The following is a 26,216-nucleotide window of genomic DNA, read 5'->3' on the forward strand; positions in this document are numbered from 1 at the left end:
TTTGCAAGATAAACAGAAAATGCCCAGCTAAGTAATGCATCCCTCTTTTTTTATTTTTGGTTGTTTCACGGGCAGTGGAGATGGCGAAGGGAGGGGAGCACAAGCTCTATTTATTTTTCCTTGATTGCTTTAAGAGGAAGAAAAAGAAGAGAAAAAGAGTCCTGGAATATATTCTTTATTTTATTTTTATTTTTTTGGTCTCCTATTCATTAGTCTGTCAATAACGCTCAGCCCCAACATATCGACAGCGGATTAGCTCAGGTCGGTTTGGTGTACAAGACCAATGCCTTTCTTAACCCAGCTTGTTTCCAAATCAATACACCCATCAGCATTTGAAAATTAGCCCAAGATGAGATTCCAATAGTCAAGCTACTGTGTCATGCTAAGATGGCTTCCAGCCAAATCCTAGAGAGATGGCTGGTGGCAAATGGATTAGAATCCCCTGCAACATTAATTCTTGCCCAGTAGCCCCACTAGTGCACTAAGAGTGCAGCAATTCACAGACATCACACGTTCCCCTCACTCCCCAGCAAGGATGGGGGAGAAATGCAATTGAGTTGCCATTTAAAGGAGAACCAACCTAATTCACACTTTCTGAATCAATAGATGAATTGAAAACCAGCCGTCCTTCAAAATTTGCACTTCAACCAATTTTTGCAATGCAGCAAACATGCATATGCTAGGGTAAGATGTGCGTGCATTAGTGCAAATAACGTATGAAAATGCACAATAATGGGTGAAATTGCTTTGCAGAAATTAGGCAAAATTGTGTACTATTAGGCGTACATCTTAGGAGAAATTCGCAACAAAAATGCTAATGGATTTTCACAAGGATTTATTTCCTTTTTTAAAAAAATCACCAACTGATGTGGCAATGTGGAGAACTGAACCTACAATGGGAGAATAAGAAACTAAAACGGACAGATCCCCATCCCTCTCTCTCGCACTCACACAATTTTTTTTCAGCCTGCACAATCCAAGCCACCATGCCCTTCAACTAGGCAAACAACTTTGTATTTTGCACTGTCAAAATTAAGAGCAGCAAAACTAAGGGGCAGGGAAGTAAAACATGAAGGCTTGTGTGTGTGAGAGAGAAAAGATATTACATGGGTTGATTATTTTTCATGATTTTTATGCTTTCGCACCTTCAAGAACACTTGTTCCAGCATGAGGACTAGAAACTCACGTTTCACATGAAACCCTCAGGCTTCCCTGAGCCCCTACCTTGCACGATGAGATGGACCCGTGATGTCTTGGGATGATTGTCCGTCTGCACAGAGCAGGTGTAGGGCCCCTCATCGTACACGTCCACCTCGTTTATCCGGATGGCGTAGTCAGTCTTGGTGTTGGCGATAAGTTCCACTCGCGGATCCAAACACCACTTGTCATTGCCAGCATAGAGAATGCTGCTGCGGTTGAGCCAGGCTACCCGGGTCACTCGGTTATCCACAATGCACCTGGATTCAGAAAGAGAAAAGGGGGCAGAGATGGCCATCATCAGCATGTGGGTCTTTTGAGAGGCTATTTTATATGATTTCTGACACTTTGCCTTTCCCCCCTTCCCTTCCCTCCTTTTTTTAGCTTTGCTGAGAGAAGCATTTTCTCGGAGCCGGTACCTCCGTTCTCCCAAGAGGGAGATGTCAGCACTTTACTTGGATCCAAGGGCTGCACTCTGGACATCTTCCTCCATCTAAAAATTTTAACCTTAACCCTCAGATCCATTCTGGCACTCCTCCAAAGGAAAGAATATCAATTATTTCAGAAGCACACACCTTCAAGCTCTTGTTGAGCTGCCCCTTTGGTACCCAGAAACCATTTTCAAGGAAGATCGCCCACCCTTCCCTGGCCATCTCAAAGCCTCCAGTCCATTCCTTTAATTTTCCCCATGCATGGTCACTGCCAGCATCCGCCACTAACTTCTTTGCAGTTCTTGCTTCTTCGAAAGTTCATGCAACTTTTCCCTGAACTTTCTGTTCCTCACAACTTAGGCTCCAAACATCTGAAATAAAACCTCCATCCCCACCAACCCTCTCTGGTGTTAATATCAGCAGGGGGGGGGGATGCAATCAGAAGTGCAGGGAATGGTGGGTTGGGAGAGGGCTTTCTCTGTGAACCCCCCCCCCCCCAATTATGGAACCTCCTCCCCACAGAGGTGCATCCAGATGCCTCATTGTACAGCTGTTTCTGTATGTTGAAGATGCACCTTTGACAGTTTTTTGTGGAAGCCATCTCTCATATTGGCCTTATACTGTTCTGTTCTGGTTAGGATAATTTTACCTGTGTGTGTGTAATATGTACAGTGGACCTGCAATTTATCTATGTGATAGCAACCTTAGATGCACAGCTAATAAATAAACAAATGGAGAGTAGAGAAAGCCTGCTGCAGAAAGAGCTTTTTGAGCCCTCCACCTTGCTTACAGGGCTCTGAGAAGGTCACACTAGGGCTTTCATGCAGGAAGGGATGGTCAAACAGGGTGAGAGTCAGGGGTTTTCCAGGTGTTATTCATTTTTGCTTTTGCATGTGGACCCCTGGAACTGAACCGTTGTGTAAGCTGAAGACCCAATGCATTTAAAACTGTGTAGGATACTCTTGTAACGAGGGGCGGGTGAATCTGCCAATTTTGGTCCCTCTCAGTTTCTCATTTCTCCAGACTTAGTTCAGTTCTCCACATTTCCACATCAGTTTGTGATTTAAGACAAAAACACAATTCCTCGTGAAAATTTATCAGCTTGGTAGTGTGAATTTATCCTTACCTACACATTCCTGTATGCAATGTTGTCTAATACATAATCCTTTGCAAAGGCATTTTGTTTGTTACATTCACTTATATATGAATTAATATATCCATATGCACACTTCAGCCTCAGCATTTTTGTAGACATTACTTGGCTGAAGAACTGCACTGCAAAATTCAGAGAAATACGAATTTTAAAGAATGGCTGAATTTTGGTTCGAGTATCCTGCTGGCTAGCACAAATTAGATAGGTGCACCTTCAGATGTGAGCTGAATTGAATTTCTCAGACCATCCTTCATTGTAACCTACCCTTGTATCTCATGGATCTTATGGTGAAGGATAGGTAAGAAATCTTATAAACAGTTCAAAAAAATCTACAATATATATTTGAAACGTTTTCTTATTACAGAAATCTAGGAAGTTATCTTATACCAAATTACACCATTGGTCCATCTAGCTCAGTACTGTCTGCTCTGACTGGCAGCACCTATCCAGATTTCAGACAGGGTGTCATTCTCTGGTTTATCTGGAGATGACAAGGACTGAAACTGAGACCTACTGCATTTAAAGGAGATGCCTCACCACTGAGCAATTTCCCTTACCCATAAATCCACACTTACTAGGGAGATACCCTGCTGAACTTTGTGGGTTTTACAACACAATCCTAAGCATGTTGGGTAGATAAGGCCGACAGTTCCTCAATGGCAGGGATGAGGAACCTGCAGCCCATAAGATGGTATTGGGTCCCAGTTCCCACCAGCCCCTGCCAACATGGCTAAAGCTCAGAAATGATAGGAGTACAGTTATACCTTGGTTTAAGTACGCTTTGGTTTGAATACTTTCAGTTTAAGTACTCTGCGGACCCGTCTGGAATGGATTAATCCACTTTCCATTACTTTCAATGGGAAAGTTCACTTCAGGTTAAGTACACTTCAGGTTAAGTACGGACTTCCAGAACCAATTAAACTCATACTTCGGGTTAAGCACGCTTCAGGTTGAGTACTCTGTGGATCATCTGGAACGAATTAATCCACTTTCCATTACTTTCAATGGGAAAGTTTGCTTCAGGTTAAGTACACGTCAGGTTAAGTACAGACTTCCAGAACCAATTGTGTACTTAAACCGAGGTACCGCTGTAGATTGGAAAGAATAAACCACCATCCTCCTTTCCTCTGGCACTGCTACATTCAGTGCATATCGTGTCAACATAAAATATACAGAAACCTCATTTCCATACAATCCAATTAAACAACAACAATAATAAAATGTCCAGGACGTCAACATTCCAGTGACAGTTTATTTCACGTGACTCCAAAGCACCGAGATCTGAATGGGAACTTTCATGTTCCCAATCAGAGGTGGGACTGGGGGAATTTTTTTTTTTGGTCAATTTCCAGCTGTTTCCAGTCACATTCAATGTATTGCAATCCCCAGCACATCCCCCCCTCCCAGATTTCCTTGCTTGCGTATCAACCACTTTGCAACCTCATTTCATGAGCGCTTTATCTGACACATTTTGGATTTCTCACTTGTCCTTGATCCCAAATCTTGAATGGCACTATTAAACGGAGGCAGCACATGCCGCCAAGGCATCTCATTTTGACAGCACCACCAACCCCCCTCCAGCGAGAAAGCTGGCCGAGAAGAGGCTCCCTTTAAAGCATGCTTTATGTTTAACAGCCCTCATAACTCAGAGGAAGAGCGATGTTAAAAGGCCAATGATGGGGGATAATGTCCAAACGTAAAACCTGCTCACGCTAAAGACAGAGTGTTTGTATTCCGTCCACTGCTTACTCCATTACATCGTCTTCTTCTTCTTCTTTTTTAACGGTGGTTGTGATACAAGCTGATTCCTGGGTTCCCAACTGATGGATCACCAAATATTACACAGATGTCACCCAACACAAGTAGAGCTAATGGACCGCACATCAGATTGCTGCCGTCAATGAACCAAGGCAAGTCCCCCACCATTTAGGAAAGAGGCACATCAACATTTCCAGGATAGTACAAGGCCTTGCTTAATGGCAGTGCTTAATTGAGACTCAGCCTTGCACAGTTCCCATTCTTTTCAATAGGAATGGCGCAGCACAGTGTCCTGGCAGATCACGAACCATGAACACCAAGCACAAGTACGTTTATACAATACACAGGTGCAGGGCTACCATGGATAGCGAGAGTGTGCATATATATATATATATATATATATATATATATATATATATATATGCCGCCCATTTGACTGGGTTGCCCCAGCCACTCCGGGTGGCTTCCAAGAAAGTAAACACAATATACTGTACAAACGCAAACATCACAAACTTCCCTATACAGAGCTGCTGGGGAATTGGCTAAGCAGACTCAGTGATTTCGACACAGATCTGGGGAAATGAGTTCATGGGTGGGGAGCCTCTGGGGATACAAGGAGAATGTAGCAAGGAGGTGGCCTCTCAAAGTAGCAGTGATAGGATTTTTAAGGATATATATATATATCCTTTAAATGGTTCTGGAAATTGATTGACAGCTAGCGCAACAGTTTTAGAACAGGGTTTCTAGAGGTGGAGAGATATGCTGTCGTTACAATATATTTCTTACTGTGGAAGGAAAGAGGTGGGAAGTTTCTCATGCCAGCGAGAAGGATTTAAGGAAAAAATCTCTTTCGACCTCCCCTTCTCTCTCCCCTTCTCCTCATGCCTGACCTTTGTGAAATGCCGAGGTCTGGGGACCCGTGGACAATAATGGAGGCAGACAGTGTGTAATCCAACCATTCCCTCCATCAAATGGGCATTTAAGTGCTTTTGAAAGGCAGCAGGGCACAGGCAACGCATGACGATGCAGTGAAATAAGTGTTTTCACCCTTCACAGCGCCTGGTCACACAATCTCCCCTTATCACATGGAGACGCTCCTCAAGGCCCCAAGATGCACAGAGCCAGGATGCCCACCCCACACCGGTTGCAATCTCTTTTTAAAGCTCCAGAGTCAATCACCAACACAAGAGTTAGTTTTTACTGTCCCCGGAAGGACAGTAGCCCAAGGTTTCAGTCACAGGGATCCTCAGGGCTCCACTTTGAGCAAAATGCATGATGCCCAGTCTAGTTTGAATGGGGAATGAGTTGCTTGGTATGTTTTCATTCTCGTCTTCCTTTTCCATTTTTGGCAAACCACATAGAAATCCTGGATAAACCAAAAACAGTATGTAAATGCTTGAATTTATTGTATTTACTTATTTCGTCAAATGCACACAACCAACACTGCTTGGTTGTAAAAAACAAAAACAAAACAAAAACCCACACTTCAAAGCGGTTTCCAAAAAAAGATAAAACAAACAAATTATCAATAAAACATCAACAATTTAAAGTTTCAAAACAATAAAAAAAAATCCAATAGACTAAAAGCAGATTAAAACCCACAACAACTTTCTCAACATCTGGGTAGGCTTGCCTAGACAATGATGTTTTTAGAAGGTAGTGAAAATAGTATAGTTAAGGCCAGGCATCCCCAAACTGCGGCCCTCCAGATGTTTTGGCCTACAACTCCCATGATCCCTAGCTAACAGGACCAGTGGTCAGGGAAGATGGGAATTGTACATCTGGAGGACCGAAGTTTGGGGGTGCCTGGTGAAGGCACATGCCTGATATCAACAGGCAGGGAGTTCCAACGTGTAGGCGCTGCAAAACTAAAAGATGGAGCTCTTGCAAATGTGGAAGGGATATTATGTGTCACCTGTAACATTGCCAATTCTGCCGATCGAAGCAGAGATGAATGCATAAATACACAGGTGACAAAGAACATCATTTGATTGGACACACGTGGTATATGGAGACTCTCTCCAGCAATGAAGAAAATACACTTTTCATATGCTCAGAGGAACAGTCATATGTTTGCATTGTTTCAGTCTTTAGTTTCTTGACTCTGAAAATATGCTTCCAAGGAGAGGTACTGAACAGCCTTTGATGGGTTTGACGGGAACCCTTCCGCACACAAAGATGTCCTAGGTATTCTTTAGACTATGATGTTCTGTACCTTGGTTACAACCAGACTGCAGAATTGGGGCCCTTGCTAGTTAACTGATCCACCTGCATTCACAAGATGCAATATTTTACATATGCAAACACTTCCAATCATCAATCTCCGGTTGTGGCAACTGGCCAAAAGGATAACATTCAGCAAAACACTGGTTGGTTTACAATCATTGCTGTTTAAAAAGGGACAGGCAGGAAATGCATCAAGAACCTTGACACGTCACAAACCCTCCTTGAGAACAATCAAGCCTAATTTCAAGGGGAGGTGTCTTTCTTTGCATTTTGTGTGTTCCAAGTGGGGCCACAACACCAAATGCACCAGCTACAGAAAGTTGCAGGGTCTTCTTCCTTCTCATTCTCTCTCTGCCCCCCCCATTTCCTCACCTCCCCCTTTTATTTTTGCCTCACTGCTGCTGGCTCAAATCCTGCTGTCAGCTTCCATGCAGCATACAAATCCCATTTCTTCCAGCAGGATTTAGCTGTGCATTAAACTGGGTGCAAGATTCCGGCTCCCCTTAACCACCTTATGTACGCAAATCTTTCCACGAGCTCCATTGGCGCACCGCTTGCGTTCCTCCGCTTCAAGGCTGCGGCCGCCTGATCCTTGCCTTTCCTGACAGGATGAGCTCAAAACAGCTCAGCGAGTACTGTGCCTCTCGCCTCGCGCTCCAATCCCCTAGACCTCACTGCCTTTGGCAGCTGTGGCGATGCAAACAACAGCAAGCTTAGAATCGGCCCTTTGTTATGCTGAACTCTAGGAATCTCAAAGTCTTTTTTACACACACCGGGGGGGGGGGGGAGGCACACACTCACATGCACAGACAAAGAGAGAGGCACAATCATAAAAAATAAAAATCATTCTGCAGAGCCATGGCAACGAGGAGAAAGCGAGAGAAAGGCCAACAAGTGGTGTTTTGCGTCGGGAAATAAAAGGAGGAAAGTCACTCGGAAGAGAGTCAAGTCAGTCCTGGAAGAGGAACAAAGTGTCACAGAAGTTGACTCCAACAGGTCTTGCTCATTCTTTAGAAATTCCTATAAAAAGCTTCCCTAACTGAACAACGGTTTTAAAGAACAAAACAATATGGTGTTACACGCTGCCCCAAACTCCAAAAAGCAAGAGACTCCAGGGATTCCAAGTACTTGCACAGGTTCAGTCTCCTGGTGACTTGTGGTGTCTTAAGGAAATACGGCTTTATTTTCACATGTATACAACATGAGGATGGAATGGAGGGCCTCATAGCATTAGGTCCCCAACAGATATTGCTTCTCCATTAGTCACAGCCTTGGATCCAGCACAGAGCAAGCAGGTAGGTTTCTGTGTACCCAGCTTCCATTCTGCTCCTTAGCTCAGCTCCCACACACTGCATTGGCTATTGGTCTTTAATCTACCAGCCAGGTGAGGGGGGCACCCATTACCTTGGAGGGCACTGTCACTTAACTGTAGCTCTCTCACCTGACTCCTTCATTTGGGATGCTGCTAAGGACACTTAACTGGCCAGGTATGGTCACTGTCCCACAAAGAAACCCATCTGCCCAGTTCAACAACAGAACCCTCCATTAGATCTGAACATTCACTGGGTACATAATCCCAAAAATTGGAAGGGACTCTGGGCATCATCCGGACTAACCCCCTCCCCTGAAAAACCTACAACAATACTGAAAGGCTTTGGAGGTAGCCACTCAGTTTGATCATCCAGTTTAGATGTAGGTAATTTCCAGTTTAGATGTAGGTAATTTGTTCTCCCGTTCCAATGTGCCATTCTCCTTCTACATTCCAGTGGATCAGATGGAGTTAGTGACTGCATTATTTCTTGTTGCTCAGTGAAGGCAGATCTGGGAATTTGGTCTAACTGGTTGTGATACTGTACCCATGTATGGCCTTAGCTGACAGGATATCAAGTGTGGGGCTCCTGTCGATCTGGGTCCTGCTAGACCAGGGGTCCCCAGACTACGGCCCGGGGGCCGGATGCGGCCCAATTAGCCTGCCAATCCGGCCCGCGATGACCCCCGCCGCCGCCACCCGCTCTTACGGCGCGCAGCGCAGCAGCGCTCTTCCGGGTTGGGAAAAAAGCGCCGAAAATCCTTTGTGCGCATGCGTATGGGCCTCTCCCGACCCGGAAGAAGTCATTTCTGGTGCACTTCCGGGTTGGGGGAGGCCCACGCGCATGCGCACAACGGATTTTCGGCGTTTTCCCCACCCTGGAAGCGCGCCGCCGCACCAGTAAGCACCCGTGCGCATGCGCACGGGCGCGCACTCCCCCGCCCACCGGCCCGCACGGGCGCGCGCTCCCCCGCCCTCCGGCCCGCCGCGCAATCGGCGCAGTGGGAACCGGCCCAAACGCCGGTAAGTCTGGGGACCCCTGTGCTAGACCTACAGATCCATCATACTTCCACACAGGCAGCAGTAGACCAGTTGGTACAGAGTCCTACATGGAACTTACTTATGAGTAAACATAATAAGATTGCACTGTTTTAACAAACAGCATTCATATACATTACCTCACCCATTTTTACAACAGCCCTGCAGGGGCAGGTCAGTATTATTATTGCAGAAGGAGGGAACCAGCCTGAGGAAGTGATGGACATATAATCCCGGCAAGATCATTTTGTTTATTTTCTTACTACTGTGTTTCTATTCTGCCATTCAACATGCTTATATTGCACAGTGGCAGACACATTCAAAACAAAATGAAATGTACCAAAATTACCAAGAAACATAAATGGCATAAAAGCCTGACATTTCTTAAAAGCAAAAGAGTAAGCAGCAGTAGCAGAACAATAAACCACTAAAAGCAATCTGAGAACAAAACAAAACAACCCACTTTTGAAATGAAACTGGTCAAATGAAACGGTTGCAGGCTGGCACATAAATTCACAGGATGAGGCATCAAGCAATCAAGCCTAGAGCTGGGATACCACGACTGAGAAGGCCTGATCCAAGGTCACTGCCCACAGAGCCTTGGTCAGATCGGGGTGAGTGAACCTGTCTGATTCGGTTTCCCTTTCTCACTTTTCCAAACTTAAATTCAGCTATCCCCCTTTTCAACACCAGTTTGTCTTAAATCCTTATGAACATTCACCAGCAGGTTGAAGTTCTCCAATATGTACATATTTTTTGCAAAACAATTTCATTCATTATAATGCATTTGTGTATGTTATTTTCACCAATATATGCATTTCATACATATTTCAGCCTAGTATATGCATTTTTGGGACACATTACATGGTGGGAGAACTGTGTTGCAAAATTCGGGGAACAGCAAACTTCAAAGGATGGCTGTGTTTCAGTTCACACCTTGTTTCAGAAAGTGCCAGTGTGGTAGGAACATATAACACAGAAGCAGTCCAGTCCAACCCTAAAATACCCTGTTCCAGGGAGTGAATAATCTCAGGCCCAGGTAATGACTTTGGTCTCCCAAGCTTCTTTCTCTGGCCACAACACACACACACACCATTTACCCAGGGTGCAACCACTACTGATGCCACTTAGTTCTTCGTGAGGATTTTTTCAGGGATTTCTGCCTGGCTGGAATGTGTTCTTGAACTCTGATATTGTCTCTTGCTTCCCTGGTGAGAGGGCAGAGTGAGGTATATGAGTGCCATCGGTTGTGTGCCTCTGAACCGAGTGTGGTTTTAAATCTGGAAAGGCGACATACAAATAAAATGATTGATAATGACTGATTGAATGGCTCTGGCTGGGAATCCCAAGAGGGTAGCATTCACTCAGGTCCTGCTTTTGAGACCATCAACAACCTACCAACCATCTTGGCCCTTGCAATAGACAAGTGAGGTCTTGTTGGTGGTACCATCCCTGGGAGACTGCCCAGTTGGCACTGACCTATGACAGGACCTTTTCTGTGTTGGTTCCCGAGCTGTGGAATGCCATTCCTAGTGAGGTGTCCCTGTCTCTTCATTATTAACTGTAAGGCAGAATATGAAAACAAGCTTATTTACCCAGACGTTTAGTGGCTCAATAACACTGTTCCATGCAACCCTGGGCTCATCAGGTAGAAGAATGTTTTTAAAAATAACTGCCTCTCAAATGTTTTTTAACTGAAACCGCTTTTAGATGTTTTTGATTGTAATGGTTTTTAGAATGTTTTAAATGTTTTAGAGTGCTTTTGCTTTTAGATTGTACAGTCATACCTCGGGTTGAGTACACTGCGGGTTGCGTACTTTCGGGTTGCATACTCGGCGGACCCGCATGCGCAGAAGCGTTCTGTGCACTTCGCACATGCGCAGAAACGTTCTGCCCGCTTCACGTGTGTGCAGAAGCACTCTATCGGTGCTTCGCACATGCACTAAAGCGCCACTCAGGTTAAGTATTTTCGGGGTGCGAACGGCACCCTGGAACGGATTAGGTACTTAACCCGAGGTACCACTGTATATCTGTTTGCCACTCCAGACTCCTTAACAAGAAATACGCATCTGTTTGGCCACTGTGAGAACAGGATACTGGACCAGATGGGTCACTAGCCCAGTCCAGCAGGTTCTTCTTCTGTTTATTATTACTTATACTGCCTACAAGACCAGTTGGTTAGAGTGTGGTGCTGATAACGCCAAGACTGCAGGTTCAGTCCCTATATGGGACAGCTGCATTGCAGAGGGTTAGACTCAGGGCTGGCTCTAGGTGTAGGCTGGGTGGCGCGGGGTGCAAGGGTGCCGGCCCAGCAGGGGGTGCCGTGCGCCCGCCCACCAGCCGTGCCAAGAAACAGGGCGGAGCGGGGGCGCCGGAGCGATCTCGGCACCACAGCGCCAGGGCGCGCGACATGCTTCAGACGGCCCTGGTTAGACTAGATGATCCTCAGAGTCCTTTCCAGCTCTGCAAAGCCATACGCTGCTATTCCCCTCTTCACCTGAAGATGACCCTGAGCCCTGAGCACACCCCATCTCCCTTAAGAGACCAAGCCAAACTCCAGATGCAGAATATGATCATAAGGTCCCCAGCCAAGCCTTAGCGCCTCGGACACAGAGTTCTTCAGCTCCTTTCCCCTTCCTGCATACTCCCCAATTTCCCTACAAATGAATGAAGTGAGGGGGAGGAGAAAGGGTGGGGCACCAAATGATCAAAGTGCAAGAAATGCTTCCTCCTGGTGTGCTGTTGCCTCTTATGCAAATCACCTGCAGAAGTTGGGCTACGGAACATGTTTCAACCCAGCAGGACACAGGGGGAATGAATAATATTAATCAGGCCTGGGGAATGAGCAAAGCAAAATTAGCCCTCTGATTGCTGCTCTCATTGCAATTCAGGAGAAGTGGTCAAAATCTTTTTTGGGGCGTGGGGGGGGGGTGGCGGCGACAAGCTTTCTTGCACCAAAGAAATGCCACACCCTTCCTGCATCAAGTTCACAAGGCCTTGGCCACCTGTCTAGCCAGGAGTTTCCAGAGGTGAAATCCCAGCCCAGTTCCCATCATGCAATGAAAGAGAGGTTCATACCAGGCACCATCACTTCTGGGTAGTGAGCTGGGTGCTGTCTTTGCATCAATGGCTTCACTGGAATCGACAGACAGTACTGAGCTAGATGGACTAATAGTCTGACATGGGATAAGACAGCTTCCGATGTTCCACTGTGGATTGTTCCATCCATTCCCTCAACACAGCCAAGGTCTTGCTGACAGGTTCTGACTTTGGTTAAGTCGTTGTAATAGCCTGCCTGCCATCTCACGGTAACCAAAGCCTTGAGAAACGGAACTGGCCCATGGGGACAGGTGGGGGGGGGAATAGAGTCACCTGGCAGGGTGGATCTTGCCTTTGCCCTTCACACGTCTCCTTGGTGAAAAGCTCATGGGATCTTCAACACAGCTCCCTCCTCTCCCTCTCCTGTCGTTAGACACCTTCAGCACTCCCCTTTGTCCTTGCTGCAAACTTGGAAATTTAGATGAAGCTGTAAAATCCACTGACAGCTCTGCTTTGGCAGAGGCACACGGTCCTCCAGCTGATATCTGGGTGATATACAGCGATGACCCTCAGGAGCAGGTAACCGCTTCAACGCCACATGTACAAAATGAAATGCAAAAGTGGAGAGAAACGGCACAGGGGGAGATAGGGAAGGAAATGATTCAAAAAGAAAAGAAAAAATGAGAGTGACTTATGGGTTTCCATTGCCACCCAAAGCAAACTTACAGGCAATTTCAAAGTTTTCTGTTTGGAATAATAATAATAATAATAATAATAATAATAATAATAATAATAATTCTGAGGATTGCTGTGGGACACTTGCTAGGGTGGCACTGTAGGTTAAACCACTGAGCCTAGGGCTTGCCAATCAGAAGTTCGGCGGTTCGAATCCCCGCGACGGGGTGAGCTCCCGTTGCTCGGTCCCAGATCCTGCCAACCTAGCAGTTCGAAAGCACGTCAAACTGCAAGTAGATAAATAGGTACCGCTGCAGCAGGAAGGTAAACAGTGTTTCCGTGTGCTGCTCTGGTTCGCCAGAAGCGGCTTTGTCATGCTGGCCACATGACCTGGAAGCTATACGCCGGCTCCCTCGGCCAATAATGCGAGATGAGTGCCGCAACCCCAGAGTCGGTCACGACTGGGCCTAATGGTCAGGGGTCCCTTTACACACACACACACACACACACACACACACACACACACACACACACGTTTTTTGGGGAAGAGGGTTCATGCACCCCTAATCCTCCAAAGCAGGGAGTTGCTGCTCAATCGTGAAAGTTTCCAAAGACCTAATGAAGTTCATTTAGCTAGTGTGTCTGCAGGTTCAAGAATACTCCAAGATCCCAAACCTAGCAACCCCTGTAACCGGAATCAACATTGGGACAGTGATGCAAGGGGAGGAGGGGGTTAACGCTTTCCCCCTTACCACAGTCCAAATGAAAATCCTACTCCCCAAACCATTATCATCCCCAGGAGAAATGTGTCCACTGGTGACAATGGAAGCTTCCCAGTCAGATCTGATAGCAGCTTTGGGTGTGGGTTTGTGGTGGTCAATGGGACAATGCCACAAGCTGGGTGTTGTGTATTGAGTCAAAGGATTTTGTATCTGTATTACTATTGTCTGTATTTGCATTAGGGTAAAGTAACTGCCTTTTGGTTCCAGAAGGTACAGCTACTATTGGTTCATTTAAGCTGCTGTATTTGGACCAGGGCCGTCTTAAGCATGTTGGGTGCCCTGGCGCCGTGGTGCGGAGAACGCTCCGGCGCGCCACCCGCCCCGTTTCTCGTCGTGACTGGTGGGCATGCGCGGCGCCCCCTGGCAGTGCACTGCCCTGGCGCCCTGCGCCACCCAGCCTTCCCTTAGAGCCAGCCCTGATTTGGATCCTCTGTCTTATTGGTTTCCTCCAAAAGGCGGCACTGTGATTGCCTGATATTGTTCCCTCCAAAATGTATCCCTTTCTAGCTAGTCCCGTCCCTATAAATGTAGCTTTCCTCTCCTCAGAGTCGAGTCTTGTTGCTTTAATAAAGAAGTGTTACTAAAGAACTGTCTCCAGCATATTATGTCAAGAGAGCTGAAATCATTTATACCGGCCAGTCAGAACAAGCAATACCAGGCCAGATGGACAAAGTGTCTGATCTCCTTTAAGGCAGCTTCCTCCACAGCCCCTTACTGAAGCTCAGACATCCAGCTTGTAAGAACCAAATCTCAGGTTGCATTTTATTTTAAATGCAAATGCCTCATGCTTAAGGCTGTAAGGATCATGCTGCTGTAAGAAGCAAAAGGCAGGAATCCTGGGTTTTAACAGCAACAACCATTCCTTTTTCTTCCTGGGAAGTGAATGGATGAAAGGGCAAACTTGGAGTTCAGTATGCAGTGGTACAGAGAAAGCCCCCCCCCTCCTGTCCTTTGCTGAGCAACAGCACCGCCTGCCCGCCCTGGATTTGCTTGATGCAAAGCCTGTGAAGCAGAGAGATGGGCAAAGGCTTTTGGTGCTGCGGGCAGAGGCAGCCTGGGACACCCACTCCTTGTGCTTGCCTTCCCATGTAGTGCATGCACGACTGTGTGCGCTTGTGCGACATGCAGCATTAGGAATCTAATTCCGAGCTGCTTCTTGACAGGCCCTGAAATTGGAGAGCTTCTGAGCAGTGGGAGATTAAGTCCTTTCAAAAGAAGCACTGGCTAAGGAGCTCAACATATTCTCAACCCTGATGGGTGAGTCATGGAAATTGGTGGTGGGAAATCAGTCAGAAGAGGGAGCGGGTGAGGAAGGCGGCAGAGCTGGGTTGTGAGGCAGGAATCAGTCCATCTGGGCCAAGGAAGGCCCTCTCTCCGCAGGCTTTTCTAGCTTCCCCCTCCTCCAAGGCATGTGGGCTCACGTCACTCCTATCCCAACTCCTAGGGCCCCTCTGGAGTTTCCCCCTAGGTTTATTCTGCAACATGTCATTGGCCACATTCACATCATACATTTAAAGCACAAGGATGCCACTTTAAACATGACTTCTTCCCCCAAAAGGATGCTGGGGCTGCAGCTTGTTAAGGGTGCTGAGAGTCATTACGAGACCCCCTATTCCCCTCCCAGAGCTGCAATTCCCAGAATTCTCTGTGAAGAGGGATTGATTGTTAAACTGCTCTAGAACATTGCTTCTGGAAAGCATATGTGGACAGTTAAGGAGGAGTGAAGTAAAAAGTTCCTCTCAATTTTAAAATAGTAATAACTGTAATAACTCAACACTCCTTCCCATCCTGTGTCAACATCAGTCTCTCCCACAGCTGCTATTTCTTTCTCCTCATTGGATTACAGTGGAACCTCGGTTTATGAGCACCTCGGTTTACGAATTTTCGGTTTACGAACGCCGCGGACCCATCTGGGACGGATTAATTCACTTTCCATTACTTTCAATGGGAAAGTTTGCTTCTGTTTATGAACGCTTCCGTTTATGAACAGACTTCCGGAACCAATTACACCCATGCTTCGGGTTAATTACGCTTCAGGTTGAGTACTCCACGGACCCGTCCGGAACGGATTAATCCACTTTCCATTACTTTCAATGGAAAAGTTCACTTCAGTTTATGAACGCTTCAGTTTAAGTACTCCACGGACCATCTGGAACAGATTAATCCACTTTCCATTACTTTCAATGGGAAAGTTTGCTTCAGTTTATGAACGCTTCAGTTTATGAACAGACTTCCGGAACCAATTGTGTTCATAAACCGAGGTACCACTGTAGTCAGTTTAACCCATCCAATCAGGATAGCATCACAATTTTATTTTATGGGTGAAGGAGGGCACTGGAGGAGGGGGGCAAGGTAAACAAAGTGCTGTATTGTTTAGTTTGGTTTTCTTACTAAGATGCAAGTATACGGGAAGGCCGCTGAAATGGGGAGGTAGTTTTTGGCACTGACAAAAATGGAGTTTCATTTCATTTCCCTCACAAAACGTTTTTTTTGGGGGATCTCTCTATTTGTGCACTAACAAAAATGTTATCTCCCTCACACACAAGTACACACCATATGAGTCATTTTGGCTCGACTCTAATTCTTAGACGATGATTTATTGGGTTTTCCACAGAAATCTGCCTGCTCCCCTGAATTTAACATGTGAAATCATTTTGCAGGACTCAAATGGCTAATTTAACATATCGTTGCATTGCACATACTGTAGTACCTGATACACACCAGCTCTCATCAGCATAACCTCTGATATGTCAAGGTTGTTGGCAATAAATGCTCATGTTTTGTTCCTCTTAGCAGAAGGTGATGGTCAGTCTCCCTTCATGCTTTGTTTTCAGCAACCAATGTTTCAATGAGTGCCTAATTCTCTCTCAACAATGAGCTGGGTAGGTTATGAGTTCTTTGTGATGTAGGTGGGCATTATTGTCTTGGAAGATGTTTAGCAAGGCCAATTCTGGGGTTATACTTACTCTCAGCAACCAGAAACACCATAACCACACACTGGAGAGACCTGTCAGGATTAAGCATGGACCAATGGTACCAAATAGTATGGGGAAAAGCCTTACTAGAAAAATTAACCAATAAGCTGAAACTGACATGGGGACAAATAGAAGAAGATGGCTTTATGGCTCCCTTTCATCACATACAGGGCCGGCTCTACGGCCAGGTTGGGTGGCGCAGGGCGCCATGACGTCGGCCCGCCAGGGGGGGCGCCACGCAGCCGCACCTGCCCGTGGCGGCCGCGCTGTGCGTGGAGCCCGCCCACCCGCCGTGCTGGAAAACGGGGCGGCGGGGGGCGGCAGAGGGATCTGTCGCACCACGGCACCAGGGTGCAAAAGGTGCTTAAGGCGGCCCTAATCACATATACAGCCCAACAAGACAATGACAAAAATCCACCAACAGCATACAAATCAATATGGCTAACCTGATCCAAAACACCCACCCACCACACTCACACACAAAACAAAGACCACCACAGCCAACCACAAATGAACAACCAAATCCTAGGCCAACCCCAACATCGCTCACCACTAAACGTGCACAAGCGATGTACATAAGCGACGCTGACAAAAACGCAGAAAACGTACACAAACGACGCTGACAAAAAAACCCCACATATATTAAACAAAATAGAAACATCGTCACCCGACCCCACCTCCACCCCCACCCACCCTTCCCCCATCTACCTCTTTCCCCCTTTTCCTCCCAATGTCTCAACAAATGAAACTGATTTGTAAAAATGTTACGAGAGACATTGCACATATTTCTGTAAATCAAGAAAATCTTTAATAAAACAAAAACAAAAACAAACAATGAGCTGGGTGCCCAAATACTTTCCATTTTTGCAATGTGCCGTTAACCCTTAATGGTTTGCAAATGAAACCAACCCACCTTATCTCAGAACCTCCGGGGGGGGGGGAGGCTGTTTTTACTAGATACAAAGCTTGGGAACTGCCATGCTCAAGAGTGAAGACTGGAGAGGAGCGATGCACACAATTTATTACATAGTGGGAAATCACCAGCCCAAATGGTGGGATTTCCCTTCCCATTCCCCAATAAATAAATCCTGAATAGATTTATCCAGAGGCAGAAAAGTAAGAATTACTGTATGTAAGGCTGGAAGAGCACTTTCAGAGCAAGATAGAAAGAAGTTGGTATGTGTCAGCTGCATTCAGAAAAAAAGAGTGCTAACATAGTTGTAAATCTACCCAATCTACCTCACAGGGTTGTTGTGAAGATCAAGGACGAATCAGCATGCATTCTGAGCAGGGATTCAAAGCTCAGTGGTTCAGGTTCAGTGCTCTAGCCACTATACTACATTGGCTGTCACTTTATGCTGTTGGTGTTAAGATCCTGGCCCTAGAGATACTGTAGATGCCAAGGAGAATAAACTCTACACATGCTTTAAATCATAGAACTGTAGATCTGGAAGGGACCCTGAGTGTCACCTAGTTCAACTCCCTGCAATGCAGGAATCTCAACTACATCTTACATGACAGATAACCATCCAACTTCTGTTTAAAAAGCTCAGGGAAGGAGACTCCACCTTCTCTCATGACAATTTGTTCCTCTATCTACCAGCTCATACTGTCAGAAAGTTATTCCTGATCTTCAGTTAGAATCTCATTTCTTGTAATGTGAATCCATTGGTTTATGCCTTACCCTCCAGAGCAGGAGAAAACAAGCATGCTCCCTCCTCCATGTGACAGCCCCTTAAATATTTGAAGAGGGCTCTCACATCTTCTATCAGTCTCCTCTTTTCAAGGCTAAACACACACAACTCTCTCAACCATTCCTCATAAAGCTTGGTTTCCAAACCCTTTATCACCTTGGTCACCCTTCTTTGCTCATGTTTCAGCTTGTCAATATACTTCTTAAAATGTGGCATCCTGAACTCGACACAGTATTCCAGGTGTGGCCTGACCAAGGCAGAACACAGCAGTACTATTAATTCCCTTGATTATATATTTCTGTTGATGCAGCCTAGAATAGCATTAGCTTTCTCTTTTTTTTTCTGTTGCTGCTGCATCACATTTTTGACCCATGTTAAGATTGTGGTCTGTTGTCTTTGTCCATGGAGTTTTCTTGGCAGGGCTACTGGAGTGGCTTGCCAGTTCCTTCTCCAAGTGGATCACGTTTAGTCAAAACTCTCCACTATGACCTGTCCATCTTGGGTGGCCCTGCATGGCATAGCTCATAGCTTCTCTGAGTTATTCAAGCCCCTTCGCCACGACAAGGCATTGATCCACGAAGGTTCTCGAAGCTACAAACATGAGTTTGACCAAACTGCGGGAGGCAGTGCAAGACAGGAGTGCCTGGCGTGCTATGGTCCATGGGGTCACGAAGAGTCGGACACGACTAAATGACTAAACAAGAACAACAAGATTGTGGTCTACTAAGACCCAAGATCCTTCTCACATGTACTACAACCAAGCCAGGTGTCACCCCCCCCAAAATAATAATAATAATAATAATCTGGTTTGTCCCTATTGACATTCATTTTGTTAGTTTTGGCCCAGTACTCCAATCTGTTAGGGTCATATTGAATCCCGATTCTGTCTTTGGTGGCATTAGTTACTCATTCCAGTTTGGTGTCACCTGCAAACTGGATCAACATCCCTTCAATTCCCTCATCCAAGTCATTTTTAAAGATGTTGAAGAGCCATCGGCCCAGGATAGAACCCTGTGGCACCCCACTTTTCCCCACATTAGCGAGAGACACTCCCCTTTATTATCATTTCACTGTAAGCGTAGATCTCTGGAGCTCAAATTTCTGGGGGCTCAAATGAAGAAAAATACAGAGGCAAGGGAAGGGGTTTGGGGGGCTGTATCCAATTGGGGGCTGTACCAATACTGACCATACTCAAAGTAGACCCATTGAAAGCAATGGACTTACTTGTGTCTATTGATTTCAATGGGTCTAAGCTGAGTAGCTCTGGGTGTAATCTATACTGTTAGACAACCAAAGAGAAAATCCTCATTTTAAGAGCTAGATATAGCAGAGAATGACTAAAATCTTAGTTTGCTATTGGGTATAAAAGAAATTAAAAGAAAATAAATCTGGGCCACCTGAGTCCTGCACACATTCAGCCACCTCCGCAGCTGCCCCATTGTTTGATTGACTTCCCTTTTTTAATCCACTTATTTTGGATTCACAGCCTTGTGGCTCTCCGGGGAGAGCGGAGAAACATCCCTGGTATCGTGCTAACAAAACTACCCTCAGTGAGATCCACCCAGGGAGCTGAGTCCAGGTTGCACGGTCCATTATCTCTTATCACACATGCAGCTGGAACTAGTCAACACATGCGCAGTGGAAGAACATCAGCACAAAGTATGCAAACAAAGGGAGTTATTATTTAAATCAGCGGGGTCTGCATTAATACCAATCTCTGGCATCCAGAAGAGGAGAGGGATGTAGGGATTTGAGATATAGCAGAGAGATCAGGTAGCAGATGGCTGAGTGCCAGGGACATCCGTCCCCTCAGGTCCCTCCTGTTTGATTTTGACTCCCGTGGCATCTGCCTGCGCATGTCCCATTAGTACCGATAATATTTATTGTGCGTGTTCTACACCTGAGCCTCCTCCCCAGTCAATGCTGATACATTTCTCCTTCTCTCCTTTGCCTTCCTCCAAATATTTGCATGCATCGGTTAATTCAATCTCACCTTGACCCCGCTGTGAGGCTTACGCTCACCTGAGTTGCAAAATAGAAAAAAAGAAATTGGGTTTGTAAACGCTGCAACTAGAAGAAGCAGCCCAATTGTGCCTGAAATGTAATTTATGGAGGCAATCAAATTTGGATGTTCCTGCTTTGAGGGTGGAGGGGGGTGGACATTGATTGACCAACCACCATGGGAATTTGAGGGAAGCAAATATTAGTGCAGACGTTTGCAGCAGGGTGACTAGCAATCCCTACTTTGCATTCGGAGAATGAAATGCATCAGTCAAGCAGTGGGTGCTGTCTACCTCACTGGCTCTTCTGCTGGAAGTCCAGGACTGGCAAACTCTCCATGCAAGAGGCTGGTAAGACTAGGGAGAAGGAGATTTAACCTTCCTCTAAGGCCATTTCTTGATGACCTTCCCCAGAAAGTGGGCATTCATCTCATTAGAAGAAACACACACGTACTAGGGTGGTATGTGTAAGTTTGCCTTAAATAGGAGTTCCGCTTCCGCCTGCAGGAATGGCTGACCCTTGTTCCATCCCTCCGACCTTCATGAGGAATTCGGCGGTTGCCAGGGGAGTTAAAGGCAACCCCCTTACCTCTCCGGGGGTTACAGAGAGGGCCCGCGGGCCCGCGATGCCCCCAAACCCACTCCGACTGTTCAAGGAGTGGGGGGGGGCTGGGCTGAGAGCACTCATGAAATGTCGGATCTCCCGGACGCCAACTTGCAGAGCGGGATCTCCATGATTAAAGAAGATAATTAGGCGTATTCATGGACATGCTTCGGAAGGAGGGGAAGAAGCTCTGTTTACTGCCAAGGAATTTGTGCTGCTGAAGGTGAGAAGTCAAAGCTGTATTTTATCTGGAAGAAAGATTGATGGAGACGTAACGAGAAGGGAAGCGAACTTTTTTATTTTTTTTCATATACTCTGCGAGTTACTCCATACCTTCCCGGACGGGACGTCCTTGTTTGTTTGGAACAAATGAGAGATAAAGAATACCTGAGTGAGTAATGAACTATAAACTATTCTACTGAGCATATCCTTTGAAGTTGTAAAACCACTGAAGAGAGAGGCCCCCCTTTAACTGGATGGTCGGAGTCCCTGGAATGCGTTCGGTGGATTTATGGTTGTGACGCACTTTGAATTTGAACAGCGATCTGAAGCTAAGTTCAGCTACAGGGCAAGGAGAGCCACAAACTTATCAAGAGTCTATACATAAGGTGACTGCTGTTTCTTTGCCTGGAAAAGCTGTAAATTTTACAAAGATCGGTGGTTTAAAAAATAAAAAGCTTAAGAAAATGAAAGTGATCTAAGCTTTTTAAGATGGCGCTGCTCCGTGTTGAAAGGCTGACGCAACAGGACATTCCAGACAGAAGATATATGGGGGGGGGCAGGACGATTAAAACTCACACAGGAGAAAGAATATATGTGAACTCTCGTTTGATACTTATTTCAGCAGCTGTGAAAAAATCGGATGAAAGAAGAAAATATTTTAGTGACTGGTGGGGAATGATCGGGATTATTTTGGATTTTGAGAGAAGATTTGGACTTTAGAAAAAGACGGCAGTAGACGGGTGCGAGGAATCCCCAAATTTTTGAAGCATGGGAACTCCAGAAAATATTATATGATTTGGCATAATATTCGGTTTAATTGATATGTATTTGTATAATTCGAAATAATGAATGTGATATAATCGTGTTTTAATTGGAAAATTAATAAAAATAGATTATAAAAAAGGTAAGTTTGCCTTAAATGGAAGGGCTATCGCCCAATGGTACATCATCTGCCTTGGTGCAGAAGCTCCCAGGTTCAATCCGCATCAAGTCCAGGTACACATTCATCTCCGTGTTTTTCTGCCAAATGGCCAGGAGAGTCTTCCCACATTCCTTTAGCACCTGATGAGAAGTCTGGAGAATCAGGCAAGTGATATGATTATCCTCACCCACTTGGCAGGGTGATACAAGCAAGTGGTGTTATATGCATACTATGGGATATTACCACTTGGCAAAGACTCGTGTTCATTCAACCACAGCAACGGAAGTTCCACAAGCAGAACAAGTGGAGCAAGACACCAGCATATACCAGTTGTGATGGTCAAGGTAGATCAATGATTCCTTGGTATTAGTTTAAGAGGATTAAACTATGGGACTCGCTCCCACAGGAGGCAGTGATGGGCACCACGTTGAATGGCTTTAAAAGAGGACTGGGTAAATTCATGGACCAGTACCGTGGAGATCCCTCCGTGGGCCAGATTGCATGCGCACACGATTTTCAGCATCTGCATCTGCACAGACACCATTTTCTGTGCTGCGGAAGGAAGTCCCTGTGTCGCGCTGCGCTGGTTTAGCGCAGCAAGTGAGCAGGCAACTCAGTTGGGGGGAGGGGCACGTGGGCTGGTTAAATGACCTCCATGGACCACTTCTGGCCCATAGGCCTTAGGCTGGTGACCCTGGACCAGTCTGAGAACCGGCTGCTGGATTAGATGAGCTGTTGGCCTGATGCAGCTGGCCCTTCTTAGGTTCTCTTAGGGCAGGCATGGCCAAACTTGGCCATGTTTTGGGACTACAATTCCCATCATCCCTGACCTGTTAGCTGGTGATGATCGGAGTTGTAGTCCCAAAAACAGCTGGAGGGCCATGTTTGGCCATGCCTGTCTTAGGGGCTTTAGCTGGCCTTTCTTCTTCTTCCCAGCCACCCCTTGTTTAGAAATCAGTGCTAACGAAAGGTGAAGGGAGGGGGGAATCCTCCACCCTCTGACATCTCTCCCTCCCCTCTCCCCTTGAGGACATCATCCTCAAAATATATTTCATTTCACAGCTGCATTATGGTACCACAAAATCCTGTGAATCCAATTTAAGAACAGATTACCTCCTCACTTACTTCATTTGAAGCAATTACATGTTAATTTTCATTGAGACCAGCCTAATGCATACCAATCTGAGGCTGCAATCTCATTTGAATACTTGAGGGAACGTTCCTTGGGCTTTGGGCTCTCAAGGCTCCCAGCTTAAAGGGCCACTTCACATTTATGCCTCTCTCTGTTCTTCCCTGTTCTCTCCTCCTCTTCTTCTTTTTTTTGACTCCCTCACGTTATTTATGTTCTGTTCACCCCTTATGTTTCCCAGCATGGGACTCAATGCTTTTCTCCCAGCAGCATTTCCAACCAGCTGGTACCACTCATGAGATTGCAGAAAGCAAACGGGAGAGAGGAAGGGTGGGGGCGGGGAAGTTTCACTAGCAAAAGTTCATACAACCTGATTAATTGAGCATGAAGTTGTCACAAACTCGGTCGAGTTAGCTTGAGAGGAAGGAAGTCTGGGTATCTCAGCAGCCTGGGCCCTGTTTTGGGAAGGGCTGCACATACAATTTAAAGAAGCCGCTTGTCAGTTTTGCATTTCTGCCACTTAGGGGTTGGGGAGGGGGTGGGATAAGCACCTTCCATTTGCATTCTGTGCAAATCTACTTAATTTGCACCCCCTGAAGCAAAAAGGTGAACCAAAACACAGCTAGCTCTTTTGTAAATTTGGCGGTGCTGCTCTCCAACCAAAAGGTGTGCATGAAGGTGCAGACATTTTTGAACATTATGCACAAAACAACATCATATTAAGGGAAATGGTTTGCAACAAATAGTAATAAATTGCAAAGGGATACAGAAATAGGGTGAGTAGATGTCAAGGTTCAGGGGAGGAGCCAGTTCTGAGAAATTAATCCATCCCTACTTACTACATAATGATTAAGGCAGTGTCCGTTATCCCAAGAACTGGACTCCAGAAGTTAAAGACTCAGAGGCCAAAGCCAGGAGTTCAGAGCCTGGGGGACCACACCAAAACACTCCAGGCCCCATCAGCATCGTAAATTTAAAACAGTATCAAACCACTTTTAAAAGTTGTGGCTTCCCCCAAAGAATCATGGGAAGTATAGTTTATTAAAGGTGCGGAGTGTTGATATGAGACTCCTTATTCCCTTCCCAGATCTACAATTTTCAGGCTGCCTTAATAACCAGTCCCTCTTTTCCAGGGAAATGGCGGAATTGCACCCTTAACAAACTGCACTTCCCAGGATGCTTTGGAGCGGGGAAGCCATGGCTGTTTAAAGTGGTAGGATACTACTTTAACTAAATAGTGCAAATGCAGCCTCAAGAGGCAGAAAAATTACCCTCCACCCCCATCGTTCAGCCCAGACACTGAGATCCAGCGTCGAAGGCCTTCTGGCAGTTCCCTCATTGAGAGAAGTGAGGTTACAGGGAACCAGACAGAGGACCTTCTCAGTAGTGGCACCCGCCCTGTGGAACGCCCTCCCAGCAGATGTCAAGGCAATAAGCAACTATTTTACTTTTAAAAGACAACGGAAGGCGGCCCTGTTTAGGGAAGTTTTTAATGTTTGATGCTGTATTGTTTTTAATATTCGGTTGGAAGCTGCCCAGAGTGGCTGGGGAAACCCAGCCAGATGGACGGGGCATAAATATTAAATTATTATTATTATATATACCCTAGCTCCTAGCCCTGCTATTTGTCATTTTGAACACTGCACACTATGGAGTCCCAAGCTTTGTAGCGGTGTTGGCACATCTGGACAGCTGAAAAAGTGTTGTGGGAACCAGTCACTAAAAGAGGTGTTTTGGGGTATGTGCCATGACCCCAAATGGGTGCCACATCTAAATGAGGAGAAAGGGGCATGTACCTGACCTCAAACATGACCATGCTTGCTCACAGAGAGATGATTTCTGCATACATACACACGCACACACTATTCAAAATGAAACACCATCATGTTTCAAGGGATATTGTTTGATATAGGAGAGGATGAACTAGTATGGAGAGGTCTCTTGTGAATAGTGGTGTTTTGATAGGATATTTCCCGAGGCCTTTTGCAGGGTTCACTGGAGGTGCAGGGTTGGTGATCCCTGCCACACATCATGTGATTTTTTAAAAATCTACTAAACCGATGGCAAAGCAAATGTTATTATAGTTCCCTCTAAAGAAGGACAATTGCAATATTTGTTTTAAGCAGAGCAATAATAACGCTGCTTTGGGAAGCAACAGGTTTCTACCATCATGGGAGCATGCTGTCAAAAAGACTTTGGTGGTCCATCTTCCACTGAATCAACTCAGTCCTTTGAAAATGTATCCTTTATAGCTATGGCTTTGAAGCTGTGTCTATAGGACAATAGGGTGCTACTTTTACTTTCCACTTCCTCTTTCTTTGAAAGAGAAGATGCTGGGGTGGGAACTCTGATGTTCCTGATCATTAAAAGAGAGAGGTTTTAGTTACTCTAGTGTAATATTTGGAGGGAGGGGAGGGGTGGTGGGGGTTCCCCCCCCAAAGCTTGGCCTGATTTAATATTTTATCTGAGGATGAGAGAGCAAGATTTGTTGATGATCAAATACATTCGAATACATTAAAGATACCTCCAGTGATCAGAAACTTGTTAAGGAATGACATGAAAGTGGTGAGGGAAAACCAGGGGAAGTTGAGTCGCTGTGAAAGGTGCCATAACTTATCAAGAAAACAAAACACAGTGAGACCTTTTTCGGCTGTGAGGCTCTGTTGAAAGGACTGGAAGGTGGATCCAATCCAGGAAAACTTGACATCCAGAATTACATTCACAACAGATTATGACTATCACTAAGCATATAGGAGGAACAGCCATAGATCAAATCTAAAGCACCTGCTTTGTATGTTGATGGACCCTGGTTCAAACCTCAGCATCTCCAGGTCAGGCTCAGAAACTATCTTAGCTAAGACCCTAGATTGCACCTGCCAGTAAGTGTAGACAATATTGAGCTAGAGCAACCTTCCCTAGTCTCATGTCCTCCAGATGTTGCTGGACTACAGTTTCCCACAATCCCTGGCCATTGGCCATTCCATCAGCCTTATTGTTAGTTCCAAGGGGTTGCCTGAAGGTGCATGAGATCACCACTCTCCTGGAGCTAAGCAGGCAATGGG

The 26,216-nt window shown here is 45.8% G+C and overlaps 1 protein-coding gene across 6 annotated transcripts in view; it reads right to left on the reverse strand.

The window, feature by feature from the left end:
- Nucleotides 1-26,216, reverse strand: part of NTM (neurotrimin) — an 831,268-nt gene that overhangs the window by 150,672 nt on the left and 654,380 nt on the right. For all 6 annotated transcript variants that reach the window (XM_088658212.1, XM_088658211.1, XM_088658210.1 and 3 more), the window contains one exon: nucleotides 1,225-1,457. In XM_088658212.1, the coding sequence (XP_088514338.1) occupies nucleotides 1,225-1,457 (233 nt within the window). The remainder of the gene's footprint in view (nucleotides 1-1,224; nucleotides 1,458-26,216) is intronic.

This window comes from Zootoca vivipara, chromosome 14 (genome assembly GCF_965207765.1).
Source record: "Zootoca vivipara chromosome 14, rZooViv2.hap1.1, whole genome shotgun sequence".
Taxonomy (NCBI): domain Eukaryota; kingdom Metazoa; phylum Chordata; class Lepidosauria; order Squamata; family Lacertidae; genus Zootoca; species Zootoca vivipara.